Source organism: Hoplias malabaricus, chromosome 8 (assembly GCF_029633855.1).
Source record: "Hoplias malabaricus isolate fHopMal1 chromosome 8, fHopMal1.hap1, whole genome shotgun sequence".
In the NCBI taxonomy this organism is placed as follows: Eukaryota; Metazoa; Chordata; class Actinopteri; order Characiformes; family Erythrinidae; genus Hoplias; species Hoplias malabaricus.
Window position 1 is genome coordinate 19,277,035 of NC_089807.1, and position 22,621 is coordinate 19,299,655.

Genomic DNA, 22,621 nt, shown 5'->3' on the forward strand with positions numbered 1-22,621 from the left:
AAGCGAAAGTGAAACTAAAGTTGTGTAAAAGTAAATATGGCTTAAAAAATGCAGATGTGTTGTTATGTGAGCAATCACATTAACAAGTCCTCTGACTGAGTCATCATTTTAATTAGGCACCTTTACTAGGTGAAGCCTCTGACTAAAAGCATTCGGCTTTACATTTAGTTTTCTTTTACTAATTGTTGCTTGTTGTTTGCCAGAGGAGGATAGGTCCCCCTTGTGAGCCTTGGTTCCTCCCAAGGTTACAATACATTTGATTTGAATGAATTGCCTAGTCATGTGCCCCTATGGTTCCCCCCCCTGACTTGGCTACTATGCAGTCTTTATGTCATGTTCAGAAAATAGACCTATATATATATATATATATATATAGGCAAATTTCAAATCAAATGTGTATATATATATTGTAAATATACAGTGGTTCCACTGTCACTCCCCTCCCTCATCCGGTTGCAGGCAAAGCTTTGGAACATGTCAGGGTGTGGGATGATGCTGATTTGTGGAGCTCAGATAGGGGCCACTTAAATAGGGCAAACAGAGCCTCATCTTTCATCAGTAAACAGGAGCTACATGAGCTGATTCAGACAGGACACTCATTGCCATGGCTATAAACTCCAAAAACACAACTGTAAAATAGACAAGGGTATACTCCTAAATCAAGAACACACACACGTGCACACAAAAAAAAGGCAAAGAGAGACTGGCACAAATCCTTATGCATGTACACTACACTGCACTAAGACACACACACACACACACACACACACACACACACACACACACACACACTGACCTGAGACCATAGAGAACGGTTCCATCAGGATGCAGTCGAATCATGCGGTTCTTTACAGTGACGCCATGGACAAAGGATTTCTTGTCGTTTATAAAGTAAGTATCTGGCACCCAGAGCTGATCAGCTACTCGATTATCCAGTGTCAGATTGAGAGGAATCCCGGTGTAGGACAGACGTTTATCACGCCATGACTGCTGGAAATACATAGTGATGGTGTAGTCCTGTAACACACACACACACACAGACACACACACACACACACACACACACACACAGACACACACACACACAAGCATACATTTAGGTAAACCGATAATCAAGACGCTCAGCCCCAAGGGGGACATATTATGAAAAAATCTGTGATACTCACTCAATTTTTTGTATGTCTGAAAACTTGGGATAAAATGAGCCAATCTGATTTTCAGAGTTGTCTCTCCTTGTCCACTTTTTTCTCCAGTTACAGTGCTGGACAAATCTGAATCTCTCCAATCACGGCAAAATGATCACCAAGCAGAAACTAGAAAATAATATTTCTGACAACATGTCAGTGACCTTTTATTTAAACACATACTTTCTTGTGACCAGATTCTACAAGACTTCGGACTGTCCTATCATAGCTACACAGATGATTCTTAGGTTTACTTGGCCCTGTCCCTGGATGTCTCTGGTCTCTTTGACTCACTGTGTAACTCCCTTGAGCACATTACTTAATGGATAGGACACTACTTTTTGCAGCTAAATAAAGATAAAACAGAGATTAATCTGTTGGGGAATATCAATGAGAGGCACAGATTAGCTGCATATATGTATTCAGGAGCCCTCAGGTCCAAAGCACTAACTAATAACCTTGGACTTATGGACTAAGATCTCAGTTTTAATAGTCATGTTAAAGCAGTTAATAGCTCAGCATTTTATCATCTAAAGAACATCAGTGTTCTTATCTATGCCTTTATTTGTACCAGGATTGATTACTGTAATTGTCTCTGTGGGGGGTCCTGACCACTGAAGAACGGGGAGAAAGGGGGCAAACAAATCTACAGAGCAACAGATGGACTAGAGTTCGTAATTGTAGAACTACAAAGGTGAGAGAATGAATTGTGAGTGTAGAGACAAGGAGGTGGTTGTAACATTATTGTTGATCAATGTATATATAAATGGAGAATAGAAATGATCAATTATATATATATGTGTGTATACATTCTTCAGTGTCTATAGACTATGACATAAAGTCACAAGTTAATTTGCCCCAAATGGTCATGGATATAACAAGCAAAATAAGGCAAAATCATAATTTTATATTTAAATCCAGGTTCTTCTTGGATAAACTACACTGTATAAAATATTTACATTTACAGGACTTAGCAGACATTCTTATCCAGAGCATGTCACTGTTAATCCTTTTTCAATTTCTCATGAGGTATTAATAGTGCCGATTAAAGTTTCCAATAAGAGAATTGCTATTTTGCCCATAGTTTAATGAGTTAAATGAAATAGTTCAGATTAGTAGTATACATTTCATGCTCCATAAGTATTCCCATCCTTTTCAAACACCGATTTCCCTGTACTTTGCAGTCTGTGAGTCAGTCACACTTGCATCTGAATGCATGCTAATTCACAGCTGTCCCATGATATTGTATCTCTCAATGGGAGGACCTGTTTGTTCAGACCTTCTTATTTCAGGTAGCCACATCTATGGCTTAACAGTATGAGAGAATTGCTAAGACACACAGAGAAAACAAAACAAAACAAAGAGAAATGGAGCCCTCTGGGATTGCTATTAATTGGTTCCAGACCATTTAAATTACATTTAGAAAGTCAGACAAATCTGCCCAGTGCTTGAATTTTATATGTGGTTTCTGTATACATTTATTCAGATTAGTTCATATTCATATTCTTATCAGCCATAATCAAACACTATTAACTTCACTAAAATGAACGTTTTTGTTGATTTGTATTTTCCTACACCATTTGAACACAGCAGCACATCTCTGTTATATTTGTGAAAATTTCATGATGAATGCACCAATAGAAATGCTCTGAAATACCATGGAATAAGGTATTTTTACACTGATTTCCACTGAAATTTAAGAATGATTTTCCTCCTCCTGTAAAGTTACTGTTTTGGAGATGCATGTGTATCTTTGGACAGCGACAAAATGTAATCTGGGCTTCAGCGACATATGCAACTAGGCCCAATAGGAACATTTCAGCTATGAGCCTTAGTGGTGACTCACTTAGGTCTATTTGTAATGGTACACAGAGTGCAACTATTCTATTTCAGAGTGTCCTGTTTCTAAACGGAAATAGCTCCATGTATAATACTGTTGTTTCTTTTGAACACTGCTCCTCTAAGTTTCACTGACAGTGTTCTAGAAAACCACTCTTATAATCAGGGTCTCTGCACTGCAGCAGTGTTCCCTTTGCCAAGATGAACCCATGTAAAAGCCTTCATTTTATTTCACCCCTATAAATGAAGGATTAAAAATGAATTGAGATCATGAATATTATTTGTATCTTTCATCTACGTGTCTCAGCTTGGCCCTGGGGGTCCGTTCTAAATGTACTTCAAATGTTTCAATTGACTGCTGCTGCCCTCCTGAGAGGACCTCTCTAGCACGGGCTCCACATCTGTCTTATCTGTGCTGCAATGCTTTGGTTAAGATTCCCCTCACAGAGCACATGCACACACACGAACACACACACACACAGAGGGAGAGAGAGAGAGAGAGAGAGAGAGAGAGAGACCAGGGCAGTTTTGCAGTTTATGAACATGCTTATGTTAGCACTTCAGAGCAAGCCTTGGGGAAACAAACTTTCTGAAAACTTTTTGATTTTTGGATGCTTTTCAAGATTTACAGGGCACCTGACTCAGTTCAGTGCTTCAGTGTGGTGTCTTAAAAGCTTTGCATGACAGCAGCATTGTTGAGTTTACTACTGTCACAATAAGTGACACAGGAACCTTAATCACTGTGATGTGAAAGTACAGGGGTTTGGAATTTTACTAACTGTGATGTGACAGTATGCAACAAATAAACATAACATTGACTACTGCCTTGTTTCTACACTTTCTTAGCTCCACTGACCATCCATGACCACTGTGCAGTTCTACAATTACAGACTGTAGTCGATCTGTTTGGGTGGAGGATCATTCTCAGAGCTGTGGTGGTGCTGTGTTAGTATTTGGATTTGGAATGTCATGCGTTGTGGTGGGGTAATTGTGAAGGTCTATGGTATGTGCATTATAATGTGTGTTTGATTACTTGTCCTGAATGTTCTGTGTACTTCTGTCCTTTATTCAAACCAAAACATTTGGAGTGAGATGTGTGAGACAAGATGTTAGCAAGAGATAATGAGAACGAGCAAAAGTGAGACATTGATGTTGAGTGAGAGAGGGAGTGAGAAAGAGAGAAGACACGAGAGGTTGGAGGGATGTGCCTCAGGTTCGCTTAGGACAAATGCCTCAAAATCTATTATTAGAAGCAGCTGTTGCCCCTGACAACCATTTAAAATCATCACTCCAGCACCTCAACTTCTTTACAGAGCACCCTGACACATGCACACAAATTCAAGTTAGCAATCGTGCACTGCACTTCTCTGTCCCATGACTTCATTTCTCCAAGCCCATCACACTCCAAACACTGCAATCATCTTCCCAAAATGTGAGCTGGCTAGAGAGCTATTGGTAAAACGTGGGAAGAGTGTGGAGATGCAGAGAGCATGTGCAGACAGGAAGAGAGGGAGAAAAAACACCAAAAACAAGGTACTTGAGACTCAGCTGTGTTGTGCATGGAGAAGGCCTAAGTAATCCACTATAAAAACTAGCATGCCGTCATGTCTCACGTCCTAGTCCTACATCAGTCACATTCTCTGCATTCACCCCTCTCCAAAAACCTTATGCACAGAACCCATGCATTGTAGAAAATATAAGATGACATGGGGGCACTCAACTTTGATGAAAAGTTTGCTGAAAGCTGCAGCAGGAAATGCAGACCTCTAAAAAAAAAAAGCAGCAGACATGCATAAACCCTCATTAACTGAGGTTGGCTTCATTCTGAGAACAAACTCCCCCTACAATTTGAACATACAGTACATGGCATATGTGTCAGGAAAATACTGCAAAACAGAAGCTATCCTCACTGTTCTTAAAATTAGTGTCTTTTACTAATGCAATGTTCATTCAGACTCCAAATCACTTCCCATTAGACTGATGACCTACCACTTACCAATCTTAGATCTTGATTAAGAGAAGCCTTTTTCCATACATAGATTATATTCATCTTAGACATCTTAAACCTAACAGCTCTCAATCCTCAAAACTAGTGTATTTTCTCTCCTCTGAGGCACATCCATTAATTAGACACCTCTTACATTTACAGTCCTAACCAAGCCCTAATTACTTTATTGGATCAAAACACTGATATATCTTCTTAGACTATGTCTACTTTCCTCCATGATCAGCCAGACAGGACACATTACATTTATCTAAGGGTTATTATGCCTTGTGAAAAGTCTTTAGACCTTACCCAGCTGTGCTATAATTGGACAATGTTTGGACAATGAATTGTTTGTTGTTTTGGCTCTGTAACACAGCACGGTAAATTTGATGGAACAGTAAATGCCCTACTGGGCCTGTTATATATGTATTTGTATCTATAATGAGTGAATCAAATAGGAATCCTGAACCACGTAATTTGGCATTTCACACTCAGCTAAGAGAAAGCCAACAGTTAAGTCACACTGACACTTTTTTATGCCCATAACTAGCTCTTCGGAATAGTAGATCAGTGAAAATTATTTTTCCTTTTCATTCCCAGAATTAAAAAGGCAAAATCTATAAAAAGGCTTATAATGTGTAATAATCTTTTAGGGGATTACGAGCTGAATAATTAACTATGATTTAATATACTCCAATATACACTAATTACCAGTGTTGACCTACTGCATGTTTTCCTTTAGTCTGTGACTTGGTCCCACATCAGCTTCTGTCCCTGAGGTTTGCCAGTAGTTTTATTTTTTGCTTGAGGTAAATCCGCTAAGGACATGCTGGTCTAGTTTGTTATGGCAGTCCTGACACACATATATTTTGCAAGTGCAAAGCAAGTACAAGCATACTTAGATTTTTCCTGCCTTTGGCACATACAACTCACTTTTTTAATGTAATATCATAATTATAATAAAATATGCCTTGCTGATTGGTGATTCTGAGTAGGCTCAGGACCCACTATGACCCTGAACTGGATAAGCACTTACAGACAATATTCGCATGTATAATAAAATATTTATCTCTCATATTTTGGCCAGTTATGTTATATAGTTATAAATGTCTAAAGGGCTACTTTTAGAAACCTGTACAGTCTAGTCTCAGTCCATCCACTACTGATGGCTACTCTTCTTTTTAATCTCCAAGTACCCTGCCAGCAAAGCCAGCATCCACTCGCTAAAATAACTAATGTATGACCTCCTGTCATGGAAATGGCTTTGTTCAGACCACTATCCATAATTCACTAAAAAACCTTTTACAGCATGGGAAATGTGGCACCTTGTCAGGACAAAAGTTATGCCCAGCTGAGCTCAAGACCTGGAGTAAATCAGGGTACAACACACAACTGTGCAGCATAAGATTCACACTAATTAATGGAGCAATAACACAATTTTTAGATCCAGAAAACAGCAAACAATATTTATGGAAATGGCTCCTGAATTAATCAGTTTGTACTACATAGAGTGGGTCACCTCTTATTGTGCCCTTGTTTAATATAGGCTAGTACAGCATTTGTGATACAGCCAGGTCAGGCCTGGCAGTTTCATAACATGAAGAAAAAACACAGGAGAAAATGACTGATTTGCCCTTTTAAAGTCTATCCAAGATTATCCAATTCTATCAAAGACTGTCCTTCACATCCTTTCAACCATGTACATGTCTATAGTGAAGTAAAACAATGTTCCTAATGGGCCACGGTGAAACCTGCTATTCCAGCCATTATTTCCAAAGCCACTCTGTTCTCTGTTATCTTTATTATCATGTCTATATTAGAAAGATGTTTTTATACTGTGGACATATCATAGCTCCATCTGCCAGTTATAGTACAATTAACATATAGACAATTAACACTGTGAATCATATAGACACTGTGAACATGGTAATATACTCTCTGAAAAAAAGTACAGTACAGGTAAATTATTGTTCCTAAAGGTGCAAAGAGTGTAAATATGTGTGCATGCGTGTGTTTTGTGTGTGTATGTGTGTGTGTATGTGTGAGTGAGAGAGAGAGAGAGAGAGAGAGAGAGAGAGAGAGAGAGAGAGAGAGAGACTCTGATGTTGGGGTAGTTTTAGCAACACAAAAAGACTGAGAGTCTGACAGCAAATATAGTGATGCACCAAAAAATAAATAAATCATTTAGTTATGATGCAGCACTCTGCAAATGTCAGACATCACTTGTTCATTTAGTTAATGTCCAGTCAAAACAGATATTCACTATGCGTTATTATTTTTAAGGACATACTTCTGCAGACATTTTATATAATGAATAAAAATTCACTTGCATAAGGAAGAGTAAGCTCAAATAAAAATAAGTGATAAATCACAAGTTATTAACAGACACAGATAACATATGGATAAAAATAGGACTCCTGTCATCTATGCAAGACTACATTCAGTATTACAGTTCATAAAAATGAAATCTGACTCATTGCTGTTTTCATAGAATATGTCCATATACACACCTGAATCAGAATAAACTGCCCCAAGGCCATTCCAAACACAATTTCTGTGTGATGAAATGAGATGGGTATTCCTGTAAATAATCCACAGATAATAATCAAATAGAGTAATAATAGCCCTGTACACGATTTTACCCGAGTACCAGTCCTTTGCAGAACAGATAAACAAATTGCTTGACAATATTGTATGGATACCACACCGGTTGGAGTTAACAAGGGACTGCAAGCTTAAGGTAACAGTAGCACACATTATTACACATTGTAATATTACAATATGCCCTGAGAGGGCAAGATAATCTTTCATTAATTCACATAAATGACAGCTGTGTCAAACAAAAATTGGAATTCCATTCAAAATGCTTGTTCTTGCTTCTGTGTAAATATTTTACATCATGTATTATAGGTAAGAGTAGCACACAGAGACTTGTGACACAGACTTGAATCTCTATTACATCATGCTGCTCTGTGGAGCTGGGGGTAAAGTAATTGTAAATACCAAAGCAATTTGGAACCGGAGCAACACAAACTGGTGCAAAAAAAAAAGTGGAGAAGTTTGAGGAATTGGTGTAAGATGAGCTATGACACACTATTGCCACAGATGGTGCTCAATTAAAGTTTTCTTTAAAGTTTTCTTCTCAGTATCCTCCTTTCCTTCATTCTGTACAACAGATCACCAGACTTCCTCCTTGGGTGCTCCTTTACATACATTCTGATTTGAATGCTGCCCCCTAGTGCACACGTTCATTTTACTTGACAGTTTGCTAGCTGACATGGTTTACATCTGTATGACACTTGCAATGCACAGCAGAGGTGTTTACAAGGATCTTTGCAATGTACACACCACCTACAAATCTCTGAGTTCCAAAAGTATTCCTCTCTCGCACCAGTCTACTGTACACTTCCATCCAGAGGTTTCATGTTATCTTCACTGGGACTGGCATCATCCTCAGAATGATGCAGGATGTGATGTCTTCCTAGAGCTCTTTATTTAATGATTATTTATGGTGCACATTTTCCTGCTTCTACAATAAATGCTACACATCTCAGAGCTTTCTTTTTCCTTTGGTAGGAGACCATTTGATGGCTCCTGTTGTACTCCTGATGCTTCTCCCTAGTTGTGGGATGGGCTTAGTATGGTGCCTTTTATATTGCGCAGTACATTTTGAAACACTGCAGATGTTTCAGTCCACATTAAAGGCAAATTTCACAACAATGTTTAGAAAATTCAGAAGATTCCTCACCGCTTGCTAGCTCAGCTCTCTGTAGCCTGTTTGCATGCTAATGTGTTTACAAAGCCCCCAAAGTGTCTGTAAATGAGTAAAAAAAAAGAAACTGTCTCGATCCAGTATGCTGGTTTTTCTCCCTCTCTCCCTCGCTTCATGGCAGAGGCATCTGGAGGTTTTTAGACAACGGAGAGAACTTCAAACGTTGAAAAGCACAAACCAAAATGAGGGTATTGCTCTAGTCCTGCTCCAAATACAAATTTGGAATTACCAAACTTACAAATACGTTTCTGTGATAATTCAAACAGTGAATAAAAACTTAGAGACAGGTTCAATTTCAGCCACATAGAACAACAGTAGTAATTTGCCCTCAAATATATAACTTCTAAAAGACAGCTTTGAACTACGTTTCCCCACAATTGTATGCAGAGTGCTCTGTCACACACCAAATGCTAAACTCTAACACTGAAGTAGTGTACACACTCTGAAAAAAATGCAGTCTCGTCGAGTACAGTACCTACAGTAGTTTTACTTTGGAAACAGGGTGCACCCTACACACCTGCTCCTGACTCCAGCTTTTTGTTTTTGTATATTTCTGTTGTAAAAAATTAGAAGGTATGGAAAATGAATGCAGTGTAACATTTAAATTTCATTTGGTTCAACATTGGGCTACAACCATTGATGTTGGGAACCTTTACAGTGTTTGTACCTCAATGGATTGGAAACAGTCAGCTGCAGTCCAAAGAAATCCGGAAACCCACAATGTGAAAGTCTAGTGAAGGGAAACACCAAACTCCTGTATTAATATTGTGGCCTTAAGCGAGTGATATCCTTGCACCCTGTAGAACCTCAACACAAAATCCCATGAGACAACCATCAACTCCCCAGAGGCTGTATACAAACCACTTTAGTTTGAGAGTGGGATCCAATGCTTTGACAAATGAGCTGTGTGCCAGGCATTCCCTTGCTTAAGGACAAGGCTGAATCATTCCTCTGGGTTGGAGTTCCCCTCTTCAGAGGTTCCCAACTTTCAAGTTTCTGGAGTTCCTCTGAGTACAAGGGCTGGAAATGTAGTAGCGCAAGCAGAAAAGGGACCAGCAGTCCGCCCCCACGCACCCACCCACCCCCCATTGGATCAAAAACAGCAGCATGTATCCCATTCATACACAGGACTAAAGTTGGATGTCACAGGTAATTAAGCACACTACTCACCATGTTGACCTCGGATACCATATCGATGCTGGAGATGTCAATACTCATTCCCACGTCCACAGGAGGACCTACAGAATCGTACAGACACACACTGATCAACACACTGCCTTCAGTGCACCTGATTCTGAAGTGTGCATTAATCCACATAAATGAAGTGTTGATAAGAACCCTGCTGATGTTTTAACAGTACAACTGCACACACTTGCACTCCACTTCCAGCACCCTGAAATGCACCACCTGCATCATCACCCTCTTCCACATCATCCTCGCCTGCTTTAACCCAGCACTTTACCTCCAAAATCGGGCCTGAGGCGGATGTCGTAGCCTTTGAGTAGTTTGTCCACTGTGACTTTCACGTACGACATGTTGCTGGGCTCGTTCCCGCTGCGAGAGAGAGAGAGAGAGAGAGAGAGAGAGAGAGTGAGAGAGAGAGAGAAAGTATTAAAGCGTGTGCGCGCAAACAGATGTTTGAGCCGTGCGGCGCGTGCGGACAGATGTGTGATGTCTTACCTGTGCGCCACCGGGCTGCGGCCGAGCGCCAAAGCCATCAGCAGCGAGAAGCACGCGACCCCCGCGCGACACCCGTCTCCGCTCAGACGCATCACTCCCGCCACGCGCGCAGAGCGAGAGACGCACTCACCCTCTCAGAGAGAGAGAGAGAGAGAGAGAGAGAGAGAGAGAGAGAGAGAGCACGGAGCCCGAAGCTTAAGTCTGCCGTCTCTGCTACGCCGTCGCGCATGCGCGGCGATGCGGCCCGCATAAGTGCGCGAATGAGCGCGAGACGGTGTGCGGGAAAGCGGTGTGAGCTGCAGCGGTTTCCCACCCCTGCTTCCTCTTGCTCTGCTGCTGTGGATGATGATGATGAAGGTGCGCGCGCGAGGCTGGTGGAGGGGCTGTTTGCGGGCTGTGTCAGTGTAGATATCAGTATTCCGGTCAGCTCTCATCTCACCCCGTTTACTCCTCCCCCCGGCGCCGTACGCGGACGGCGCGAGGAGACCTGAAGTGGCTGCGGAGTGTGTCGGTGTTGTGGCGCGCGCGCTCAGTTGCTCACCTACAAAAGTAGCACGTGCTACCTGAACAGAGCGGGACCGTGATCCACAAATCACTGGGGTTTCACACACAACAACACATTGTTTTCCAGTGAGCGGTTTTTTACCAGCTACTCGCGCTCTCTCTCGCGCGCGCTCTGTCTGTCTTCTCTCACTCTCTTTTGTTCTGTCTCTCTCGCTGTCGTTTTTATTTATTTATTTATTTATTTTGGGTATTTATCCTCTCACCCACCCTCACTCTCCTCTCGCCCACTTTTTTTCTTCATCTTTTTCTATTTGCTCTCTCTCTCCCTCCCTCTCAATGTACTTCAGCCTCGCTCTGTAGATACTGCTGCAGCAACAGCTCAAATCAATACAACAGATTCGCTGACTCTACCTCTCAAACACCATCAGAGACACATACTTCATTCAAATATTACAACAATAACTCCACACACCACTCCAACGTGCACATAGACCCCTAGTGGTGTTCAAGCACCTGTTCTTTTGCCCTGGATGAGAAACGTGCCCTTTCTGCTGGAGCCCAATATTTTTTTCATTCATCAATATTTAAAAATACAAATGTTAGTGTTAAGATATCTGTCGGGCAATTATTTGAGTTCTTGTGAGAATTCTGCCCTGATCTGATCTGCGGTGCATACAAGCTCCCACCTCACAATCTTTCTCTGACCCGCAGCATCAGGCAGAGAGGTAATGACAGTGTTTGTGCAGTCCCTGATGTTGTTTGGTACAAATGTAACCACAACACAACAAAATATTATAGTAACGCTGAAAACATTACATGGCTTCCTGGGGGGAGGAGCAAACTGCAGCAGACAGAATTTAAAGACAGTTTTGCTGTTTTCCAAATTACACAAGTTCACTAGTTTTCTTTCATTTAAAATCATGAAAAAAAGCATGACCACTAATATTTTGCTGGAGAATGTCAAAGTAGCTCTTACAGTAAAGTGTTGAAAATAGATACAAACATACAATATGCTATAATTACGGCATCCTGGACAAAACTTTGTGCAATGTGAGTTATTTGATTAGACATTTATTGATGTGTCTGTTTCTTTTTTGTTGCTGCTGTTATTTATTTATTTATTTTTTTATGAATAATGTTGGTGATGGGTACCCTATTCTTTAGCTTGAGCACCTGCCCTCAAAATTATCTGTGTACGTGCCAGCCTTTGAATATTAGAAAAAAGTTACTAAAACACTCAACATTATTTTCAGGGCAAAACATATCAAATTAACCTTTTCATTAAACCTGAAAAAATATTAATTTAGTGCGCACAGTTTTCAGGTGAAGCTTTAGGGTTACATCTAAAATTCTTTTAAGACTTTAGGTAATATTGCTTTGGAAATTCCTTCTAAATATGGAAATTTGATAGAACTTTTGTGGATTTATTGATGACGAGAAAGGGCCTCCAAAAAAGTGTGTTGCTGCAAAATATATGGTAATTTATAAGAAAAAAAATAACAACTAATTTTTAATGACAATTCTGAGTGTCGCACGCATATGTGATTGCCCCACATATATAATCAATCACGCTATCATGATTGCTTATATATGTGGAGCAGCGCTTAACAGGTGTGGTAAAAAATTTTTTTCCAGGTTTGTATTAAAGACCTTGCTTGTTGTTGACCATTGTGTCATGTCATTTTAAAGACATGGTTCTTGTTTTTCTGGAGCTATGTTCTGAGCTGTAGTGGCATTTGTCTGCCTCTTGACCCCTCTGACATTTCACTGCAGTAAAAAAAATTTGAATGACCCAATAATAGAAAACCACCCTCTGCTATCACTGAGCAAAAACACTAATCTCTTATTCACACACACACACACACACACATACACACACACACACACACACACACAAACGCAAACACACACGGCAGCCACTATTCTATAGGCTGCTTTGTTTGAATGATTTTTAAAAATGATTGTTTATTTATTTTTATTTTATTCTGTCAGTCCAACTGGACCCATTTACACCCTACAAGGTGAGGTGCATGCTTATCACAATCCAATCAGATTATTAATTTACTTCCCACCCACATCAAAATTTCTGTTTCAGTCAAAAACATGTCATTTAAGGGAAGGATAATGCATTCAGATTTCCAATTGAGTTCAACTTTAAAGAAACACAACCTCTTTGGTGTCATTTCACACTTCTATTGAGTGTTCAGTTCTGTCCAGAATTACTGAACCTGCAACTTAAAGGGTAGACAGTATTTATATCCTGAGAGAAATCTAAACTTAAAATAATAAATATAAAAAATAATCATAATAATAATAAAATAACATAAAATTACTGACATGTGTTTTTTTGCTTTTATGCTGTTGCGGTGGGAGAACATGTGAACTTATGTCCAAAATTCCTACATAAAATCTCCCCAGGAGTCTGAAACAATGCAATGCAAGGCAACATGGTCATATCACTTCTGTCCTGTTCTCTGTTGTGTCTCTGGTGTCGACCCGAGGAGGATGGGTTCCCCGTATGAGTATTGGTTCCTTCCAAGGTTTCTTCCTTGTGCGCTGAGGGAGTTTTTCTTTGCCACTGTTGCCCCTGGCTTGCTCATAGGAGGCTTGGACCCGGATCTCTGTAAAGCTGCTTTGTGATGACTTTTTGTTTTGAAAAGCGCTATATAAATAAAATTTAATTGATTGATTGATTAACTTATTATATTTAATGTTCTCCTCCAAGCATGGTGAGCTCCACTGATGTTGCAACATCAGCATTTTGAAAAGAAGCTGTGATTAGCTTCTCCTGCTTCAGAGGAAGCATGTGCGGGTCTTCACTCTCCCAGCTTTGTAACGTTGTATGATTTGGGTGTTTGGCAAATGACTAGAACACTTGTGGGAAAGAGACTAAGAGACTTCCCCTTGGTCTTCTTAGAGCTGTCAGACACTGACAGTTTGGTTTATACATTTTGGAAAATATTATAACAATAGTGACCCTCTTCTTGAACCTGACAATGATCTGTGGCATTCAGTTAAAGGTAAACAAATGCTTGAGGGTTTTATGAAAGTGCCCTTCTGACAGAATCAATGAGCTGGACAAGCAGAGATAAGCATCCTATCATCAAGGTATAGTGACATGTCATGGGGGATTTCACAAGTTTTCAAATGAGGTGGAAAAATGCCATTTGCTGTATATTATAAGATGATTTTATTGGTTTTCATTGGTGCTCTGGGGAAAGATAACTGTCAGCATTCTTTATGGATGAGTTTGTCAAGTTTAGCTGGGCAACATGTTCCAAATATGTATGTGCCACCCTGAGAAAAACTGTCTCTTGTACTTCACTCATGTCTCATCCCTCAGGCTATGCACTGAAATTCACACACACACACACACACACACACACACACACACACACACACACACACACACACACACACAGAGAGAGAGAGATCAAAGTTGTTATTTAGGGGACATCACCCTAAAGAGAAACAGAATGAGTAAGAACAAAGCTTAAAGAAAAGGAGGGCGAGGACAGTCAATATAATTACCTTCAAACAGGTACAGTAGCAAATCACTGTTGTCAGGACAAAATATTGCCTCCACAAATCATGACATATTCTGAAAACACCAGCTGCCATTTACACTGTGTCAAATGGTAAATGGTCATGGTAAATAAAAATTACAAACGGTCCAATTTATATGAGTTACATATTTCTGCATTAATTTAAATGAAATTACATACGCCAAGTTTATAGTTGAGGGGAATTTATGTGAGGAAATGGAATATGACATGATGAGTCATATGCTTTCAGGTTTCATATCTACATAGAGAGCATGGGCCACTACTCACAGTGGCTGCTATGTTTCACCACCATCTAGAGAGTAGCACAGAACAGACAAACAAAACACATGAGCACCTTGCAAAAGGACGGCTGATGGAGGGGTACACAGATTATTGCTATCTGCAGTCTCACCACTAGGTGCCACAGTCGTACACACTGTACTGTTACAAACTGTGACACTACAGATTTAAATTACAATGGTTCAAAGAGTTCATTTCACTAGAAAAAAATTATTAAAAGTGGGACAGAAAAATGTATCAAACAGCTGACAAATAAGGAGCGAATATTAGGTGGAATGAAGAAGAAGCCAGCTTAGCTGGTTGCTCTCCAGTTTGTTTGAAATTTTTTGTTTCATCTTAAATGGTAAAACAATTAGAAAGCACCTGTAACTGTTTCACTATTTGAGATGGGAAATAATGAAAATAAGCCAATAGCGTTATTGGTATGAATATAATAGCTGCAAAATTTATTTATCAATATTTATCAAAATGTAGATAGACAGAAATAGGCCTACTGTTTGTATCAAACGTATTAAAACTGTACCAAATGTATCAAACCGTATGTTTCAAACTTATTCGTCAATTTAAAACATTATTTTTCACCAAAGCGTCTACTAAAACTGTGGGCACAGCACCTAAATGAGCACAGTTATAACAAATACCATCTTTGTAATTGCTATGCACAGCAACAAAATGATTAAATACATTTCCTCAGGAGAAAGCTAAGTGTCCAGTTCTGTTTTGTAATTTAAAAGATGCCCACATTGGCTAACACTACTTACGGGAGAGGTATGACACCCTTTCTACTTCCTTATAGAATCAGCTGGGATCAAATGTGTGATGTTCTGATGAAAGAGCTGAAACTTACAAAGTTGCAAAGCAATTTTAATTTATAATAGTGCAGTTTGAGGAGATACTGCCATCCTTCGTGCACCCAGAAACCCACACTGCAAAAAATCATTGTGTAGTTATGTTTGGAAAATAAAAAATATATTTGTTGGCACAAGATAAAAGATTAAAACAGTTGACCCACAACCAAAAATTATTCATTCACATTATTCATTCATTCATTATCTGTAACCGCTTATCCAGTTCAGAGTCGTGGTGGACGCAAGGCGGGAATACACCCTGGAGGGGGTGCCAATACTTCACAAGGCAACACAGACACACACATTCACTCACACACTCACACCTACAGACACTTTTGAGTCGCCAATCCACCTACCAACATGTGTTTTTAGACTGTGGGGGGAAACCGGAGCACCCGGGGGAAACCGGAGCACCCGGAGGAAACCCACGCAGACATGGGGAGAACACACCAAGGTCCTCATAGACAGTCACCTGGAGGAAACCCATGCGGACACAAAGAGAACACACCACACTCTTCACAGACAGTGACCTGGAGGAAACCCATGCAGACACAGGGAGAACACACCACACTCCTCACAGACAGTCACTCGGAGGAAACCCACGCAGACACAGAGAGAACACACCACACTCCTCACGGACAGTCACACAGAACGGGAACCGAACCCACAACCTCCAGGCCCCTGGAGCTGTGTGACTGCGACACCTACCTGCTGCACCATCGTGCCCACCCACCAAAATTATGTTGAGCTATTATCTGTATCAATTTTTCCTTTCAACTTAAAATGTTGTGTTCAGTGAAATAATAAAACTTCCCTGTCAGCTTTTCATATCCAACTAAAAAACCCATGTTGGATGAACAGTGGGAATTTTCAAATGATTGCTCATGAAAAATTGTTAGCTGGAATATCTGGACAGGATATAAAAAAAAGAAGACATGGCAAAACCTATGGGAGCTAATAAATCTAGAAGTGCAAGGCAAATCAGCAACACCCCCATCCATTCCCAATCTCTCCACTCTCTGTTACACTTAAATAAATGTTTGTATTGGAAGAGTATAATTTGTCTTTAGTTAATCTGTCCTCTTACTCACCTTTGTATTTTATTTATTTTTAATATGGATTTGCTCTGTGCCACAGCTTGACACACAGCTCCAGGGTTCTGTGTTTGTGGGGTTCAATCCCCGCTTGGGGCGACTGTGTCTGTGAGGAGTTTGGTGTGTTCTCCCCGTGTCCTCCCACAGTCCAAAAACACACATTGGTAGGTGGATTGGCGACTCAAATGTGTGCATACGTGTGAGTCTGTGAGTGAACTTGTGAGTGTTTGTTGCCCTGCGATGGACAGGCGCCCCCTCCACGGTGTGCCCCTGTCCCTACCCAATGATTCCAGGTAGGCTCTGGACCCACCGCGACCCTGAACTGGATTAGTGGTTACAGATAATGAATGAATGAATGTTTTGCATATTCATAGCTTGGTCAACATTTTGGTATTTATTTAATAATTATGTGAACAAATCCAAAGTAGTTCTCACACACACACACACACACACACACAAAATGTTGTCGCAACTAGATAAATTTACTGAATATAAAACATTTCTTTGACAAAACATGTTTTCTGTTTTTACAATGTCCTGTGTTGTTTATTTAGCCCCAGTGTAACCTCCTGCCAAATCTCTCAGGGGGCAATTGTTGTGATAAAGTGGCCTGTTCAATGAGTAAATAAAGATTAGCAATCTAGACAATTAGCACACAGGGTGTATATATTAATCTTCACAAGAAAAAAAATCAGAAATCGTTTTTACAGTGTTCATTTTTTAAATGTCTGATTGCACCTCTATCTTAAAGTTTAAACATTTAAGAATATTACTGACTTCTGTAAAACTTGTCATTTTTGCACAGATTGTTTTTTTGTTTGTTTGTTTTTTGTTTTGCGGCCCTTTAGGGATCATTGAATAATTATGTTTTTAGGTAAGAGTTTACAAAACGATTGGCAGAATGTAATAACACACACACACACACACACACACACACACACGATACACACTGTATTGTAATATTATGGTTTCATCTCAAGGGGGCTCCTCAGCCAAAGAAATGAATGTACATTTTTTAAATACACACAGTATGTTTACTAAGTACATTTATTACATTTAAAGATCCCAGGATCATTTCACATTAAAGCATATTATTACTTAACTACAGTACAATGTAAAAGTCAGAGGCCACTCTTCTGTACTCAGTATCAGGTCAGTGATAAGTTGTATATTTAGGGAACAAGGGAAACAAAAAAGAACATTTGACAAAAAAAAAAAAAAAATATATATATATATATATATATATATATGTATATATATAAATAATACACCATTTATAATAATAATAATAACAATAATAATAATAAGGGGTAGCACGGTGGGGCAGCAGGTAGTGTCTTTGTCACACAGCTCCAAGCTCCAGTTGTGGGTTTGAGTCCCGCTCTGGGTGACTGTCTGTGAGGAGTTGGTGTGTTCTACCTGTGTCCGCGTGGGTTTCCTCCCATGGTCCAAAAACACACGTTGGTAGGTGGATTGGCGACTCTAAAGTGTCTGTAGGTGTGAGTGAATGTGTGAGTGTGTGTCTGCCTGTGAAGGACTGGCGCTCCCTCCAGGGTGTGTTCCTGCCTTGTGCCGAGTGATTCCGGGTAGGCTCCGGACCCACCGCGACCCTGAATTGGATAAGTGGTTTCAGACAATGAATGAATGAATAATAAGTAGGTGGCAAGGTGATGCACCAGGTAGTCTCACTGTTCCACTGCCCTGATGTGTCTTGGCTGACACATATGTACAAGATCCCATGGACATTGCGAACAAAGATTTTGAATTGACTAACAATGGTGATGTATCCCTTTAAAAAAAAAAAAAAGGAGTTAGCAGAGTGTATGCCAATTATTATGACATCTCAGTCCCATTGTCATAGTGAGTTTCATGGTTCTGGAAAAGAGAATATATACAAATATTTTTCTGGAGGAACAATACGGATTTTGTCCTGGCCATGGAACGGCAGATCAGCTCTTCACTTTCTCATAGATATCTGAGGGGGCATGGGAGTTTGCTTCTCCATTCTAAACGTTTTGTGGATCTGGAGAAGGCATATGACCACGTTACATGAGATATTCTGTAGGCGGTGCTCTGAGAGTATGAGGTGCCAGGGTTGTTGAGTTGAGCCATTTGGTGTTTATTTGAGTTGTGTACACATTCTTGGCATTGAATTGGATACTGTCAGAGCTGTACCTTCTACTCTGGCTCCTGATATTCATGAAGATGGTGGCAAGGCGTAGTCTGGGACAGGATGGCTTTGGGTAGCGGATAAAAACCTAGGTGCAGCACCTGCAGTAATACAGTCAACGTACCAGCAAAGCTCTACATTTACCAGTTTATCTACATCCCCGCCCTCACCTGTGGTCATGAGCTGTCGCCAAAACACATTTTTGTTTTTAGTGTTTTTGCGGATGCAAGTGTCCAAAACACAGACGTCTGGAGTAGAACTGCTGTTCCTTGGCACTGAGAGGAGCCAGTTGACTTGGTTTCTGCCTCTAGTAAAGACGCCTCCAGCTAGAGGTCTACCAGAAACAGTCAACTGAAGGGAGCTTCCGAGTAGATCCAGGATATGCTGGAGGGATTATATTTCCCAGCTTTCCTGGAAACACTGGGGAGGGGGGAGTTCTTTGCTCACTCTGTTGCCACTGCGAGCCTGAACTTGATTAAGTGGAATAGAAGATGAATGCATAATATATTTCCCAATTTAACAGGCATTATTTTATCTAAATGTGTGGTGCATATGAACTACTTTAAAGCTAATAACATGCTCTGAATTCACTTCATTCATATGTACTCCACGTGAAAAACAAGACAGTAACACCATTCCTCTCACATTGTGTTGATGGAATATTCATGTGTAACCGAACATATCTGAATCATTCATTCATTATCTGTAACCGCTTTTCCAATTCAGGATCGCTGTATATCTGAATCATGTAAGCTCAAAGATTGCTGTCAAACGTGTGGCTGATTTTCTTTTTGATAATTTGTTTCTTTTTTGTTTTTATTAATAAAATCTAGGAGAGTGGGTTCGTCAGCATCTTGGCCACAAATGAGAGTCATTGCCAAGAACACAGAGGGCATCCATCTACTCACGTTGCTGTCAAAATTGAGGGATGTCATCTGCTGGACCAAACATGAAGCATTCACAGGCCACATTCAGAAATGCTACTGCATCAGCACAGTCCTGGAAGCAGTGTGTTTTGATGTTTTGTTGCCCTTCTCTGCCGCAACCCATAAATATCAGTAATTACACACTGGCAGACTCCGCTAGCTTTGGGCACATTTAGAAGAGGATTGGACAGTTATGATTACAAGCCATTTTCTCAAAGCAGCAACTTACAATATCCATGTCAAGGTTACTGAATTGGAAAGTCTGACATTTACAGATTCTCTGCTAATTCTTTTACACTGTGTCTAAGGTAACATATTACAGCAGGAGGTCTAGTGTTCGAAAAAAAATGTAACATCTCTGATAGACTGTTAGTGTGCATGTAGATGCAGTATTGAACTGAGGGGGTAGAAAGGAGTTTAAAAGAGGACATTGTTAGAAGGCTTGGTGACAAATCTATTTTTATCTTTAATCACTCAACAAATTTCGAGAAGCTGTCATCCGTCTTGACTTCAGTGTCCTCCTGCCAAACTGCATCTGGAACAGACTTCAGTGTCAACTAGGCTTGCATTGTTTATTTTATTTTGTCCTTCTTACTACAATTAATCTATTATTATAAGAGCCAGTGTCTAACCTCTGTTTTTAATGCGATATTTCGATTCTGTCACAAGCCACTACACGCATGTACATGTGTGTGGTTGTTGTTTATAATGATTTTTCAGGGTTAATTGGCCAAAATACATTTAGAATACACTGTAAAAAATGAACTACGATATGCATTTCAATACATATTTGTGTTGAATTAACCCAGTTACACTGCTTGTTACTAAACCAAGCCATTATTTTCATTGTAGATCATTGGCTCCAGAGTGGCTCAGCCATTTTTGTTAGCCTGGTCATTACTGTAAGAGCTGTATGAATCTGTCTCGCTCCTTCAAGTTATTCAATACCATTCTTAACAAGGCAAAGGTTTTGTTAGCTGAAATATAAGATCTGTCAGTTAGCATCCTCCATGTATGTTTAAAACCTGTTTATAAAGATGCAATGGCACATGTCTTCTATGAAGCATCTGCTAGCCTTCTCCTTGCCATTTTATTAGCGTGGTGGGAATAGTGAAAACTAAGTGGGGAATTGGGAGAGCATATTGTGTACTGTCTCATCAAGCACATCTGATATCCATACATGATTGAGAGGACATTATATACACCTCTATTAATTTTGTGAAGACTTACACTCTACATGACCATACTAACTAGTCTAAGCCTAGCCCTATCACTAAGCTTGACTTGACCTTAACTAGGGTTGGGCAATTAATACAAAATTAATCGACATTCAGAACTTCTAATCAACATAAGTTGTCTATAATGACAATATAAATTATTTTTATTCTGTTATGTCCCCACTGTGTGTTCATGTACTGCCCTTTAAAACCACGCTACCAAGCTGTAGTCATTTGATTCTGAACCTATCCGCCACATGGAAGCAACCTAAACGCCGAGGCCAAACGAGCGACTCGGGCAGCTCGTACCAAAGAAAAACACAGCGCCTGCAGTTTCAACGTTTTGCACTAACTCTTCCTAATAATCAGTGTGCATTTTCCTTTCTTATATGGCATATGTTATTACTCTCTTTACACCCACAGACAAATTGATTGAGACCTTTGTATTCTTATTAGCCACACAAACTCGCATACACACACACATTCCCCCCACACAAAGTATGCCTGCTGTCATCTACAAAATTACATGCACTCACATATTGCAAAGAAACATTGACACAATAGAACATAATTTCACATAATTATCCATCACAGAGCAGGCTGCAGAAGGCTGGTTATGGTGATTCTGGCTCAGGCTGCTTGAGTCTGGGAAATGCCTTAATCCTGAGCAGCATTCTGGGTAATGCTGAGCTCTGGGTGTCGGTAAAGCTTTGTTACTGAACTGCAGTCTGGGTAAATGTCTGATTCTGACCTGCAGTCTTGTTTTTGAGCTCTAAGATTGTGTCTGTGAGTGGAGTCACACTGTTCCATGCAAAGCCCCTTCAACCCTAGAGGACCAATGAAGACAGACTGAGGTCTAGAGATCAGGTTCTGTCCATGGTACTGAACTGACTTCTTGCCTTGTTGAGGCTAAAACGTTGTAGGGGGCTGATAGCCTGGATTACAAGAGAGGGGCACAATCAGTGGGCAAGACGGGCTATCACAGTTGCCATGACAACCAATCCAATGATCTTCTGAGGAGCTGTTTACACTAGTTCCAAGGGAGCTATTATGACACACAGACAAAAACTCAACTCTGTAGGAAAATATGACACTGGCAAACGGCCTATTTCTGCCAAAATGACTGAAGCAACATTTGACAACTTTGCAGCTTTTATTGAATGTCTTCTTTCTGTATATTTTATTTTGAACCTAAAAAAAACCCTTTACTTATTACTGGCCAATGCTTGACATACCTTTAAATTATGTTAATATGCAGATCAGACTGTCAGGTTTAAACATTCACTGTTCATTAGCAAACAACTCATGTGTCACTCTGTCACACTCTCGCTGCACTAATTACCCAACTCTACTGGACGAAACTGGACTCTGAGTGAATGCCTACGGCACACAATGGTGGCCATTCTGTCCTGGATCACTCCTAAGGTTAATGTTCTGCCGGTTGGAACCATTATAATATTGCCTGCCTGGAAGAGCTCCAAGAGATTGAAAAGTAGAAGATTTTTTCTCACACAGAACAATGGAACTTCACAATAGAGCCAAAATCCACATTTGT

The 22,621-nt window shown here is 40.1% G+C and overlaps 1 protein-coding gene across 4 annotated transcripts in view; it reads right to left on the minus strand.

The window, feature by feature from the left end:
* The window catches only part of gabrb1 (gamma-aminobutyric acid type A receptor subunit beta1), a 50,942-nt gene that overhangs the window by 12,591 nt on the left and 15,730 nt on the right, over window positions 1-22,621 (minus strand). Inside the window, exons 1-4 of one of the 4 annotated variants that reach the window (XM_066679589.1) lie at window positions 10,463-10,766; window positions 10,245-10,336; window positions 9,953-10,020; window positions 797-1,017 (exon numbers count right to left, since the gene is read on the minus strand). In XM_066679589.1, the coding sequence (XP_066535686.1) occupies window positions 797-1,017; window positions 9,953-10,020; window positions 10,245-10,336; window positions 10,463-10,554 (473 nt within the window). In that variant the 5' untranslated portion in view covers window positions 10,555-10,766. Of the gene's footprint in view, window positions 1-796; window positions 1,018-1,166; window positions 1,296-7,520; window positions 7,592-9,952; window positions 10,021-10,244; window positions 10,337-10,462; window positions 10,767-22,621 lie in introns of those variants that run through there. The other 3 variants (XM_066679591.1, XM_066679590.1, XM_066679592.1) reach the window with 3 other exon arrangements.